This window comes from Gossypium arboreum, chromosome 9 (genome assembly GCF_025698485.1).
Source record: "Gossypium arboreum isolate Shixiya-1 chromosome 9, ASM2569848v2, whole genome shotgun sequence".
Taxonomy (NCBI): domain Eukaryota; kingdom Viridiplantae; phylum Streptophyta; class Magnoliopsida; order Malvales; family Malvaceae; genus Gossypium; species Gossypium arboreum.
In genome coordinates, this window is record NC_069078.1 from 82,345,980 (window position 1) to 82,360,817 (window position 14,838).

Sequence of the window (14,838 nt, forward strand, 5' to 3'; positions counted from 1 at the left end):
AAAATTGAAAAATTAAGAATTATTTTAAAATTAAAAATTATAATTTTTTAAAATTTAAGTAATTATTGATGTGACATAAATATGGATGGTATATCAATAAAACTAACAAACATTGATTTTCTTTTATTTGTTTTGTAGTGATTTGATAAATAATACAAGTTTAATGATTAAGAGATTAAAAAGTTGAATGGAGAGTTAAAATGATTTTTTTTTTAAATTGAAGGGAAATAAGTTAATCTTATATTTTGGTTATGTCAATTTTCCTTTTTATTATTTTTATCAAGATATTGGCATAACTCTCTAGTTTCTTTTTTGTAATATATATAAACTAACACTACGGATAAAATTTAAGAATGAGAAAATTTCTGAGGAAAGAAATTTCGATTATGAAACTAATTGAAGTTCCGCATGCCACGTTTTAGAGTTCTATTCCCCAATAGGACATAAGGAGCAACATACTGTATTTATTATAATTACTATTAACTAAAGGATTTGAATTAAAATTGTCATCTTTTCTTTAACGTTTTCCAATAAGGAAATTAAATTAAAATGTGCGTATAATAAATTTTTAAAAATATATTTATTTCAAATATAATAATTTAAAATTATGAAAAATTATTTTTAGTAATGGTTAAACATTTTGCCCAATTTAGAAAAATAACAAACGTAAATAATGATCAAAAAGTTAAAAGTAAGAGGAGGCCTTAGGGCTTGAGTATCTAGGTTCATGATTTATTATACACAATTATATGCGTAGGTTTCTTAGTCCCATCATGTATGGGAGTTTCAGTCCAACTAATTCTAATTTGTTGGTATTTAACTTGAACTGGATCAGTTTTTAATCCATTTGTACTATAATAGTTTGATTTTACTTGGTGATTATTCGGATAGCCTTTTTGTAATAGTTTAGTACTTGTTGTTACTCAAATTTTTATTTATTATTGTATAGTACTTTTACTTATTACATTTAAAAAAAAACACAAATAAAAGTATTATTGGGTGGAAAGAATTGGAAGCTAAATTAAAAATATAAATTTGAATATTTGATTGAGCAAAAAGGAAAAACGAAAAGTAAGACGGAAGAAAATATAAAAGATAATCATTTCTCATTTCAACATGTAAAATCAATCGTTCCAAATTGGAACAATAGATGTGCTAAAATGAGAGAGATGTGTACATTAGTTCAAAATTATAATTTTCTCAAATATTTTATTTTTTTTTTTTATTTTTCAACTCTACTAAACAATGGATGAAAAGGTTTTTTTTTTCAATTTTTCTTTCCTAATAAGCATACCTATGAAAAGAAAATTTATATTTTTTACCCTTTATTTTTCCATCGTTTAAATTTTCTTTCCAAGTAAATTGAGAAGAGGAAAAAAAATTAATAACAAAATATTGAAGCATTTGGAAATCATATCAACCCATCATTGTTTGGTTTATTGGTGCCATCATCACATATTGCTGTTGCTGGTGCATGTTTTGTCTCCTTGCTAGGTTTCCATGCCACCCTATATATATTAACACAAAATACGCAACTCTTTATAAGAATAGTAGCTGAATATATGTAATAAGCATTTGTTAGGGTGTTATTCTGTAATTTTGGTGTTCTTACATCAGCAATTATAATAAACAACATGCAGTTATAATATATACCTGTAGATGGATCCCAGCCTCGTTGATGAAGTTCCCTATATTCTTGACAAAGAGCGCAACAGTCGCAAAAACAATGTACAACCCAGTCTGGGGCTGGAGACTCGGATAGCTGAAACTTGTTCCTAAGTTTGGTGCGGTATCCGCACGACAATATGCAGGGAATCCCTATCAACAATGCTATACACACCGTAAAGCAATCCATTGCTTGCACATGCTGTCACACACACATATATATAATGTTATGCATCATCACTCATCAGCTAGCTTGTCATATAAATTAGTCGGTCCAAATTCAAATAATGTTCTACGTTGTAGATGGCTGGCTTGGAATTTCAACACTATAAATTTGAATTCATCAAATCTTCATTTTGCCGAGATAATATGATTAAAACTTTGCTTAAAAAAAATTGATTTTATTGTTTAATTTATAACTTTTTAAACCTAAAAAGAGCAGTGTTTACTAAAAAAAACCCTTGCAGAATGTAGTTCACTCCTTAGACACCTTCCATTATTTTTTTTTTTATTTTATATTTTTCATGTTTATTTTATGATCAATGTTCAAGATTTGTGATTATTTTTATCACAATTCCTAGGCACACTTTTTTAATCCAATTTCAGTAATTTTTTTTAAATTTAATGAACTGAGAGAATGGAGATCTGGGATAAGTAATTTTGGATTGTTTTAGGGGGAAAATCAAAAGAATTAATAACAAAGGGATCAACTGAACACTAGGGTGGTTGTTAAAAAAGGTGAAAAGTGTAGGTAAGAAAAGATGGATGACTTACAGGTACGACCCTCGTCCACAATCTCTGCGACCTGCCCGAAGGTCACGCATGGGAAGCAAACTGTAATCAGAGCTGCAACCCACAAAGTTAGCCTTCCTTAATTACCTTCTAAGTAACACTGTTTTTAATTAGCGAAAAGTGATAGTGCTATCCAGAAATTTTTACCATTGACTGGGTCATCCATGCAATCGAAGAGGCCAGTTTTCCAGAACTCAACATGCTGCTGGTAAGTAGAATGAACGTATGGTGCCATAACAACATATCCTGGAGGAACCTGGTAAGCAGCTTGCTGAAAGTGTTGCGAATGTGATGCATAAGTTGAAGCAAAAGGCCTTTGCCCTATATCTTGAGGATAACTTGGCGCCGGAGGAGGAGGTTGCTCATATATTGCTCCTTGTTGGTGGTGGTGGTAGATCGCATTCGGCTCATTTGAGTGAGGGGCCTGGGGGGTCGGCAACCACGCTGCCTCTATCGTGGGTGGAGCGGACGGTGTTGGAAGCCCATATGGGTGACTCGCTTGAACTCGATTTGGAACATATTCTGCTTCAGCTCCATGAAATTCCAAATTATGAGTATCCATTTCTATTTGAGCCATTGATCTTTTCTTTTTTTCTTTCAAATTTTATAAATGCTAGGATTCCTATTCTATAGCATTGATAAGTGTATTTTATATATTAGAATTTATGACACCCACTTTGGGTGACAAATCATTTTTACAAACTAATTATAAATTCAATGAAAAATAAAATAGTAGGGTTTTTTTTTAAGTAAATGGTTGTTTTAATTCCGTAAAATGGAAAAATTTTCACTTAAGCCCTTATGATTTATAAAATTTTAATTTAATAATGGTAAAATTACATTTTGACTCTCAAAAATAATAGAAATTTAATTTAATCTTTTAAAATTTATAAAGATATAGTCTATTAAAATGGTAAAATTATTTTTTTACTATTATAAAATATACAATTTAATTTCCACCTCCCCAAAATATTTTTTTGACTCGCCTTACGATTAAATGGTTTTATATATAAACAGTCACTAACTCAATGAAAATTGAAATATATATATTTTACAATTAAATCATATATGAATAGTTATTTAGAAAAAAGCTAATTATTATCAAGTTAAACTAGCAAAGTGATTAATTAACAGTCTTGTTATAAGTAGGTAATCGTATTGTGGATTAAATAAAACACCAAAATATATAGGCGTCCGAAAAAAAGGCATTAATAGTAAGAAAATGATAAGAAATATGATGAAGACAATTAACAGAGAAAATTATTAACTAGTTTTCACATAGTAATTATCAGTGAATGAGACAGACAAAACCACAATGTGAAAATAAATATTACATTCAGAAAACAACAATTGAATGAAGATGAGTTGTCCTTGTATGATTACTACAACGTGCGATGCCTAAAAACATACATATAGTGTCCCAATGAGAATGCCGGCAAAGAAGAACAACTCCAAAATTCATTAGTCTTATAAACCATTTTTGAACTTACACCTATTATGCTGCCATGCCATGACATTTAGAAGCCATCACCACTCCAAACACAGCTGAAAATCACCCAAATTTGTAAACTTAAAGAGTCAGCTATTTGTCCACCCAAAACAATGATTCCATACCAAACCTTGCTTACAACCTATGGATCTGTTAAACTGAACTACTCCTACATGCCATCATCGCTTTTGTGTCCCTTGTTTCATCCTCTACTTCTTCACATGTTGCATTAGAAAATTTGTAACTTAAATTATTTGCAAGTAGCTAAAGATCACAGGTTATGAGTCTTTAAGAAAAATTGAGCATCGCTAGAGAATTCAAATATAATGATGATTTGACAATCTATGTTGTCAATTGAATTTCATGAATTAACGAATGTTATACGTTAAAGTGACACCTCTATTAAATAAAAAATACTAAGTGGGTAAATGAAGAATGAATTAGTATTTAAAATATAAAAAAGAAATGTAGAGAATTAAAGATAAATCAAAACAATCGATTTATAGCGATTCAATCTCAATCTCAGTCTCCTATCTCCACTATATTAGTTCCACTTGTCAAGGATTTCCAAGGACAAAGTAACCATTACAAGGCTAAAATAGAAAACCCTCTTATGTTTTACAATGGGTAAGATAGAACAATTCTACATTTTATGGCTCAACTAGAAACCTTCCCAATTACAAATTGGTGAGATGGTATAAACAAAAAAAAGCCTCTTTAAAGTGGGTGTTTACAAAATATAACCTCTCTCTCGATGAAATAAAATCTATACAAAAATTTAGCAATAAAGATCTCATTAAAAATATCATGTAAGAGAAATAAGGAAGAAAATAAACCTTTGGTGAATTTCCTCTTGATTTCTTGCTTTTTTGAGTGTTTTTGATGTGTATTTGTACCAAATAATGAGTTTATAACTGTTGGAGACAAAATATAACCATTATGAGAAGAAAAAACACAACTTTGGACAACCTTACACATATGGGGAGTAAACTTACACCATCAGCTGGAAAATGTGACTGTTAGACATCGAGGATGGAGCAAAATTCAATCCCTCTCCGTTCTATACAAAAGTACTTAAAATGAGTTTAAAATATCTAGAAATTATTTTAATTTAGCTCAAAAACATTAAAAATAAATCAAATCGTTTTTGAGGACTAAAAATATTTTATAATATTTTCTCAAAATGATTTGAGAATATATTGATTCGTTCTAATATAATAAAAATGTAAGAGAATCGAAATTTGCAATTTGAAAAACTCAAATCTATACCTTTTCAAAGTACGGCTCCTCTAATCTCTTTAATAAAAGCATTCCTTGAAATTTAAAATTCTAAAATGTTATAACACCAAAGATTTTTTAAAAAACATTTTAAATTTCAATAGATATGGATAAATTTTAATAAATACATAACTTAAAAACTACATTCATTTAAACAATACAACAATATATATGGTTATCATTTAATCGCTTCCATTCTTTCTTGCTTTTTTCTTTTTGCTTATATTAATATTGGTGTTTAATTTATAAATAAGAGAATAATACATTTCAACATACTTAAATTTATATCATTTTGTGTAGATAACAATATCCATACCATTCAGACTAAAATTCAAACAGTTTAACCATCTTAAACTTAAAAATGCGTGTTATTATGTCAAAGGCCTTGACCTTCGTTTTGTTCAAAAGGTCCAATTCGATATCTCTAAGTAGGCCTGCATTCTGAATTTCACAATAACCCACCCACCATTTTCACCCTTCAACTATATATCTCTTTGTGGTTTATAAATTAATACGAGTTGATGAAAGTATAGCTGTTTTAATTTCATTAAATAAAATTTTTAGGGTTTAGAGTTATGTTTTAAAGTCTTATGTCTCACTAGAAATAACCATTCAAAACAAAAAGCTAAGTAGTTCAACTAAAAATTTCAAAATTCTGAAAGAGGAAAAAAAGAGTCAAATTCTAATGATTAGGTTTCTTAATCCCAAATCTTGACTTAAAACTAATTTGAAGTTAAACACCAACACACAAAAAATTAACAACTCTTAACATTTTCAATATAAACATGAATTAGTCCAAAGTAGAATTTATAATTATTATACTCAAAAGTTGAAAGTTAAATCAACTTATTTACTAAGCATTTTTTAACCCTAACAAATATCAAAACAATGTTGAAGGAGAAAGAGGTGAGTTCATAAAATAGGATTGAGACAGTCTTTAATCCCTTTACCCAAGGGCTCATCATTTGTAAATTATTTAAAACATTTTTGTATTAATATGTAAAATAGTATATTATTGAGATTAAGCGTCTTTCGATTAAAAATTTCATTTTAATACGTGTGCATCGTCTATCCATTAATTTATTACAATGAATGCATTGGAAAACATAAAAGAGAGAGAGAATAAAATCCAAAGTCAGCCTTAAGGGTTAAGCTACCAGACTACGTGCCTTTGTATATTTTTGTTTTTTGTTTTAACGACGAAATAAAAGGAAAGGTAAAGGAAAAGGAAAAGGAAAAGGAAATGGAAATGGAGAGTTGGGTTCAAAGCTTCGCCCTGAGCTTATTGCTTTAATGGTCTGCCAGCCAACAAGCCTGACGTGACCTGCCTCCCAACCCAAATAAATAAAACCCATTGCTCCCTCATCTCTCTCACTCCACAACCCCAAACATGGCTGCTGCTTCTTCCAACCATTTCCTTCTCTCCTTTTCCCTCTTCCTTTCCTTTCTGTTTACTTCCACCCTCGCTCGTCTCTCTCCCCAAACAACCACGACTACACTCGATGTCTCTTCCTCTCTTTCACAAGCTCAACATATACTTTCCTTCGACCCACAATCTTTGAAAGCTTTCGCTCAGACCCAAACCCAACCCCTTTTCTTCAACTCTTCTACTTCTGCTGCTGTTTTCTCTGTTCCACTTCACTCTAGGGGCTCCGTACACAAAACCCACCACACCGACTACAAAGCCCTTGTCGCATCCCGACTAGACCGTGACTCCGCCCGTGTCGACTCTCTCTCTACCAAGCTTCTACTCGCTCTCAATGGAGTCAAGAAATCCCAGCTCCGCCCACTCCCTACCCAGATCCAAGCTGAGGCACTTTCTACCCCCATTATTTCCGGAACAAGCCAAGGGAGTGGAGAGTACTTTTCCCGGGTCGGAGTCGGTAACCCGGCTAAACAATACTACATGGTTCTTGATACTGGAAGTGATATCAACTGGATTCAGTGTGAGCCCTGTAACGAATGTTACCAACAATCCGACCCCATATTTAACCCATCCGGGTCCTCCACTTACAGCCCGGTTACTTGCGAATCAAAACAGTGCTCTTCTCTTGAAGTTTCCGCTTGCCGTAGCGGGAAATGCCTATACCAAGTCTCGTACGGTGATGGATCTTACACGGTGGGTGATTTCGTTACCGAGACAGTGTCGTTTGGAAACTCCGGTAACATGAATGGAGTGGCTTTGGGTTGTGGCCATGATAATGAAGGCTTGTTTGTTGGAGCGGCGGGGTTGCTTGGACTCGGGGGTGGACCCTTGTCTTTAACATCCCAGATTAAAGCGACATCGTTCTCTTACTGCTTAGTGGATCGTGATTCGACCGGCTCGTCGACTTTGGACTTCAACTCGGGTTTACCGGCCGACTCGGTGATCGCTCCATTAATGAAGAGCCGAAAGGTGAATACGTTTTATTACATCGGTCTCACCGGGTTCAGCGTAGGTGGGCAAGCGGTCAACATTTCCCCGGGGCTTTTTGAAATCAACGAGTCAGGAGGAGGAGGAGTGATCATAGACTGCGGGACTGCCATCACTCGGCTGCAAACTCAGGCATATAACGCGCTGCGAGACGCGTTTGTGAAACAGACACAGGGGTTGCAGAGCGCGAGTGGGGTGGCGTTGTTCGACACGTGTTACGACTTGTCGTCGAAGAGCAGCGTGAAGGTGCCAACGGTGGCGTTCCATTTCGGGGAAGGGAAATCACTTGATTTACCGGCTAAAAATTATTTAATCCCCGTGGACTCATCGGGAACGTTTTGCTTCGCTTTTGCTCCTACGTCGTCGTCTATGTCTATTATTGGGAACGTGCAACAACAAGGGACACGTGTTAGCTTCGACCTTGCTAATAATAGGGTTGGCTTCTCTTCTCATAAATGTTAACGACACTAATTAATTTAATAATCACCCTTTTTCTTATCTCTGGTAACAAAAAGGAAAAGATGAGGGGCTTTTTTACTTATTGCTACTGTAATATTAGTACTGCTTTTTTCTAGGTTTGGTAATTAAATGAGGGGCTTCTGTTTGAAAAAGATGGGTCCCACTGGAATAAATTATAAAAAAAGAAGAAGAAGAAAGTATTAGGGTTCTGTTAGAAATTAAATCTGATAGTGTGTTTTTACAGTTCAGTGGCATTGTATTTGTATAGTAAATCATGATATTAAGTTGGTTACCATGTTAATCAAATTCCTATACTAAGTAAATACAAAGTAGGTGTTACGTATGGTCCCAGTTGCAGTGGAGTGAAGGCAAGTGTGGGACCCGTTCCGTGATTGTCGGCAGGCGTCTTTTTCATTAATAGATTGTCGTTTCATTCATTTAGATGACGCGTACAAGATTCTACACTAGCTTTGCTCCCGCTCTCACCATCATCAACCATATCCATTTACCGCCCGTCCAAATTTTAAAATCAATTTCCCAATTATTTTCATTTAAACTACTAAATTATTGTTGTTATTAAATTCAGAACTACACTCACAATTCAAATAAAAATTATGTAAAAATATCATTATAAAAATTAATAAGATTGGGGTTGAAATTGTTAAAAGATCATGGTGAATGAAAAATAGGTAATAAATTTATAAAAAAAAAATTACATAAGGTGTTAGTTTAAATATGTAATATATTTCAGTCTACATTATAATTTAAGAGAATGGTATCTACTTTTACTTATTATTTCTATAAAAAATGTTATCTTTGGGGTGCGTGCTTCGATTTCAAAATAATTATACAACTTTATATTTTTACCCAACAAATTTGGTTGTGAAATGGAGATGTAAATTTAGGGTCTTTGGTCAATGGGATAGGTGCGGCCGCTGCTTGTCACGTGAAAAAAAAGCCAATTGGCAATAATGTCCAACTCAAGACCAAGCCAACCTCCATTATTACTTCTTCCCTCCTTTCAATTTTCACCTACTCAAATTTAGTATTTTGAATCGTTGGTTAAAGTGTGCTCTCATTTCTTTTTCCTAATCAGGGTATTTACCATCTCTACATATAATTTATTTTTTATTTTTTTATTGTGGATATTTTTTAAAAAGTTAAATAAATATTTATGAAATATGTTTTGTTTTTCCAACCATATGATTAAGGAACAAAGTCAGTAAGCACCACATTACACCTTATAATTTATTATCATCTCTTACTCAAATAGTGAGTCGAGTGAAAAGAAATGTTCTGAATTTTGAAACTTTACCTATTGTATTTATTGCTAATTAAAATATCTTAATTATAATATGTAAATTGTAAATAAAATTGATTTTTATAATGAAAAATGCGAATGACAATGTTTTTCTTTTCTTTCCTTTTCGGTGGAATGTTATATTAACGGGAAAAAAATTGTTTGGCGGTGGGGGAAAGTTAAAAATAAAACAGAAAAGTGGAAGGCTTTTGATTCTAAGTTGGTCAAAATAATATTGTATATTTCTATAAATATTCATAATTTTTGAACTTCTTTATATTTTAATAATTTAAAAAATAATTTTTTTCAAAATTTATCAATTTCTTAAAACTTTTATAATATTTATAAATTTCATATTTTTCAAAATTTTAAAAGATTTTATTTTTAATAATTACAAAATGGAATAGGAAAAAGAGTGGATAGTTTATTTTAGGTGGTGTTAAAATTGATTGAAGTATGTTATCAAAATTTATGATTAGTGGGTGATTTTTAAAATGTGAAATGTTGTTTTTAAAATTTACTAAAGTAGCTATATCTTTGCTTCTTTTATTTAGGTTATTTTCACATTTAATTTGGTGTTGGATTAATTTTTAATACTAATTCAGTTATATCAAACCTACATTATGTGATATCAGTAGTGAATAAAGTAATCTTTCAAAAGAAAGAGTGAGTGAGTGAGAAGAACAGAACTATGTCTAGGCGGATTTGGCATAAAGATTCATCAATGGTGAACAAGAAATGAAAAAAAGGAAAAAGTGAGATTAAATAAAAACAATATGTTGAGGCAGATTTGGAGTGAAAGATGAATATCTCATTCGCTTGTTTCTCCTTTTACAGCATAACTCTTACTCCCAATTTCCTCTCACAATATGTAATTAAATAATGCAATAAATATAAATTTATTTTCTAACGTCTATTCATCTTCTTTTTTTTTCTAAAAGAGTTATTTTAGCTTTAAACTTTTAAATTTTAATTAAATTGTTTGTCTTTTATTGAAAAATTAATTAAACTATTAAAATTTTAATGACATTGACGTGGCGACTTATAGGGCATTTTATATATTAATATGGATAAATATTTAAAAAATTATAATTTTTTTAAACTTTGTTGATTTTTAAAATATTTTTTTGAATTTTTATGAACTATCGTTGATTACTATGTTAATGACCACATCAATGCTATTAAAATTTTAACAGTCTAATTAAGTTTTCTGTCCAAAAATAAACAAATTAATTAAATTTTAAAGAATGATAAAATAAATAAATGTTAAGACTAAATTTATTCTATATTTTATTAGTGCATATTTAAATAATTTATTAACTCTCTTTAGACGTGATATGTACGGATGATAAGGATATGTTGTTACTATGAGTATTCATGCTCTAGTATCATAATAATATTTTAGTTATTATATGGTTTCGAAAGCAAACATGAAACAAATCATTATTAACTCTATTTTCAAGATGCTTTCTCGTCTATTATTAAGATTTATCTTATCCTATGTAAAGCATATAACAGCTCATACACATATCATTTGCTCATTATAGGAAAACTTTCCCTTACCTTACTAATTCATGTTACCTTTTTTAATATCTAATAACACCTTCAAAAATAAAAATTTTGAATCAAAAATCAAATTTGAATAAGAGTGGAGAAGAAAAAGAGTCGTTCTAAGAATGATGTCAAAATTAATTATGATTTAAGACCAACACTAAACTTGCTTGAATTTCTTTATAAAAATAATATAATGAATGAAGAAGAAAGCAACGATTCAAGGGGATAATGTTGGTCATGAGTCTTTTAATTATAAATATATTTAATATTTGGTTTCAAAAGATATTAATGAAAAAAATTCTCAAATATGTGATAAAGGTGAGAAATCTCGTGATAGTAGGAACAATAATAAAAGTAGTTGTCTTGTTTGTCAATGTTGTCTTAGATGATTATGGGTGCTAGTGTCACAAGGCTAGATCTTTCAACCAGTGACACTAGCATGTAGCAAAAGTGCTCAGAAACCATTGTCATGAACTTTTTCTAGCATGTTTGAGCTTATGTTTGTACATAAACATGTGCCAAATTGATTGGCCTTCGAATTGCTAAGAACATTAAATTGGTTGAAGTTCAATCAAGCAGATGAGATGAAATAAAGTGTTTAGCTAAAGATTGTAAAAATTTTATTCACACAAATAGGAGGTTGTTTTGGAGGAGAAGGATGCTAAGTTATAACACAAGTTTTTTTTTACCAAAATGCTAGTAATTATGAGGCCCTAGCTCTCGACTAGAGGAGACACCAAAGGTCTTCACCCTCCATCCCATGGATAGATAGAATAGGAGGACAGAGCTCTTGGTTTTCCATGTAGTTAAAAAGTTAAACAATAAATTTTTTGTTATAAATTAAAAAATAATATATGCTTAATTTTAATAGAACTCATGTCCTCTTTATTTAATTAACATTATGCGATTTATTGATAAAGATGACGTTCTCAACACCGTTGAGTAAAAATATATTCAAGCAACCACCTGATGAAATCGTTCAAATACTACATGAAGATCTTCTTCATGTAGTGTAATCTTCTATAAATTAATACATTAGTTTAATCTCTCTTTATATCAAATAAAATATTATATGATCCATTGTAAAGTTTTTTTTCCTTAAAATTTGACTATTATCTCATTTATTTACTTTTTAGTTTTAAATAACAATTAATGGCGTGATTATTCACTGTCAAATATATTAAATAATTAGGTTATTATTAATACATAAAAATAGGTTTTATAATAAAATCCTAAAATAGGATTTCCATTGCACATGGGAAAAGGATATATTGTTGTAGAAGAGGAGGTAAGCAATGCGTAAAGGGAACATCCCATGTGGCAGACAATGCCTGTCCTCACGTCAATCAAGGCCTACATTGATGTTGGAATGTTTGGTTTTTTGCTATTATCATTTTTATGTTCACTCAAAAAATATTTTATCTTTATCAAATTTTGTGTAAAAGCCAAAAGGTTGGTTTGGAATAGGTGTGTGTTTTGGCTAGAGTTAGCTTAAACAATTTTAATCCTTTTTGCTCTAATTCAACTTAAAATGGGTTTACTAACTTATTTTTTAATATATTATTTGGAACATAAAATAATAATATTATCTTTTTAGTGTTTAATTTAAGTTTTAAATTTATTTGATGAAAGTAAGTTTTTAACTGATGATATTAGTAATTAAGTTTCAAAATTAACCTTAAAACTTAAAAGAAAATCATAATCCTTGATTGTATTTGTTAAACTTAGCTATGATCATTAGGACAACCAAGTCCTCAAGTTGTATGAATAGACTCCCCAGGGCATCCTTCGTAAAAGCCTCTCGACCTACAATTTGTTTGACCAACGAACTCACTCATTAATCGCCACATTAAATATCAACTATCACATCTCATTTGAGATGACCTAAGGCACATTAAAATGTCAGTCTACCTAAGCTTATGGCACCAAGCCACTTGCCCCTGACTTGTTAATAGCAACACAACACGTGACACCTCAAGATAAGGGATCACAAGTATATAAAACTTAATGCCTGAGGATAGACCAAGCGACCTACACCTCTTCTCCTCCCATCCTACACCAAGCCACATATTCTCACATTCCCTCTTTACTTCCTACTATTTTAACTACTCTATATGGCGGCTCCCTAATCTATCCTAAACAGGGTGAATTACACTCATGAATTACACTCATCTTAATCATCTACCTATTCTTGTATCAACAATATTTAACAAATTAAAATTTAAAAACTTCATAATTAATACTAAATTTATTTTATTAACAAAATTATGAAATTCAAACCTAATAATATTAGTAATTAACTCTCATCAAATTCATTACAAAAACTGAACTAAACACTAAAAACTTAATATTGTTAACTTTGAATATTAAAATTTATAAATTTTGCAAAATATAAAACATATACCACATTTAAAAATGTCAAACTTTGTTACAAAAATAAATATAAAAAGTATATTATTTGTAACACTCCTTACCCGAGACTGTTTCCAGAATCGAGCACGAGGCATTACTAAACTTATTCTATCCCTTAAATAGGTTTAAATTGTTTATTTAAGCATTTCGAATGTGCTGCCATTCTGCGTCGTAGTCGCCTAAAATTCATATCTTGAGTTCGAAACTCGAAATTAAGATCCGTAAATTTTTCCTGAAACTAGACTCATATATCTATCTACTAATTTTTTCATAGATTTTGACTTGGCCAATTAGTACAGTTTATTAGTTAAAGTTTCCCTGTTTCAAAACTCGACTGCACTAACCTCTTGTTACTACAAACCATGTTTCTTCCTGTACAAAATTTATATCACTAAGCCGTTTGTTTCTCTTAAAACTAGACTCAACAAGGATTATAACCATATAAAGTATACCTTCTAATTAGTTTTGTACAATTTATGGTGAATTTCAAAGTTGAAACAGGGGTTCCAGAAATTGCTCTGACCCTGTTTCACTAAAACTCAGATATATCATGAAATATAATACCTTTACCTATTTTTCTTATTCCATAAGAAAATAGACATAATAAGCTTTAATTTCATATATTATTCATCTTCAAACTATGTTTATAAAATTTTAGTGATTTTTCAAAGTTACGTCATTGCTGTTACTTGAATCTGTTTTAGGTTACTTTCACATTTTCATAATTTTCATGTGATAATCACCATTCAATCATACATATTAATAAACATGCATATCATCGGCCATTTTATTAGCTAATCACTAGCAAGTATTTACACATCATTCATTGTTCATATTATACCAAAAGTGGCTAAGTTTCTATACATGCCATACACAAAACAAAACGTCTAATTATACCGAGTTATTTCTTTGATAGTGTGATCGGCCTCCGACGTTTCCTTCGATCCCAGTGGCTAGATAAGTACTATAAGAAGAAGAAAATAAAGAGATTAAGCACTAGGCTTAGTAAGCTTACAAGCAAATAAATCACAACATTCAACATAATGGATAATTATGCATAATATCATCTAACATCATAAATTTCTTTACTTCTCAATTTCTATCTTCTTCTTTATTCCCTTACCTTCTTTCTTACGACCTTTCCTTTTCATAAGTATAATCTACTTTTCCTTTGCTGTTAATTCACTGTAATTTAACTCGTATCCTGACCCGTTGAACCACTCGGAATACTAAGGATACTAGGGTCGTTCTGTCTATCAATATCTCGCCAATGCCATGTCTTTGACATGGACTTACATGAATTATTCCTTTCTCCAATGCCATATATAATATGGACTTACATGGCTCAATCTCGTCTCCAAAGCCATATTTCTAATATGGACTTACATGGCTCATTTCGTTCATCCTGTCAACCCTAATATCCTAACATTCCTAGGGTTCAACCGGCTTTCTAACACTTTTCCTCTGTCACTTCAC

General features: G+C 31.0%; 2 protein-coding genes across 2 annotated transcripts; one reads left to right on the forward strand and one right to left on the reverse strand.

Annotated features, from left to right (window-relative positions):
- Positions 1-1,264: 1,264 nt before the first annotated feature.
- On the reverse strand, positions 1,265-3,074 carry LOC108462017 (protein PLANT CADMIUM RESISTANCE 4). The gene is given in 5 exon segments (XM_017762024.2): positions 1,265-1,508; positions 1,654-1,834; positions 1,836-1,867; positions 2,440-2,511; positions 2,605-3,074. Coding segments are annotated over 5 exon segments (807 nt in total). The 5' UTR covers positions 3,035-3,074; the 3' UTR covers positions 1,265-1,416.
- Positions 3,075-6,336: 3,262 nt separating this feature from the next.
- LOC108463896 (protein ASPARTIC PROTEASE IN GUARD CELL 1-like) lies at positions 6,337-8,402 on the forward strand. Its single transcript, XM_017763887.2, has one exon. It carries the CDS (start codon positions 6,615-6,617, stop codon positions 8,097-8,099), a length of 1,485 nt encoding a protein of 494 aa, XP_017619376.1. The 5' UTR covers positions 6,337-6,614; the 3' UTR covers positions 8,100-8,402.
- Positions 8,403-14,838: the final 6,436 nt, after the last annotated feature.

Coding starts and splice junctions, on each gene's coding strand:
- LOC108463896 (XM_017763887.2), top strand. CDS start 6,615: ATGGCTGCTGCTTCTTCCAACCATTTCCTTCTCTCCTTTTCCCTCTTC.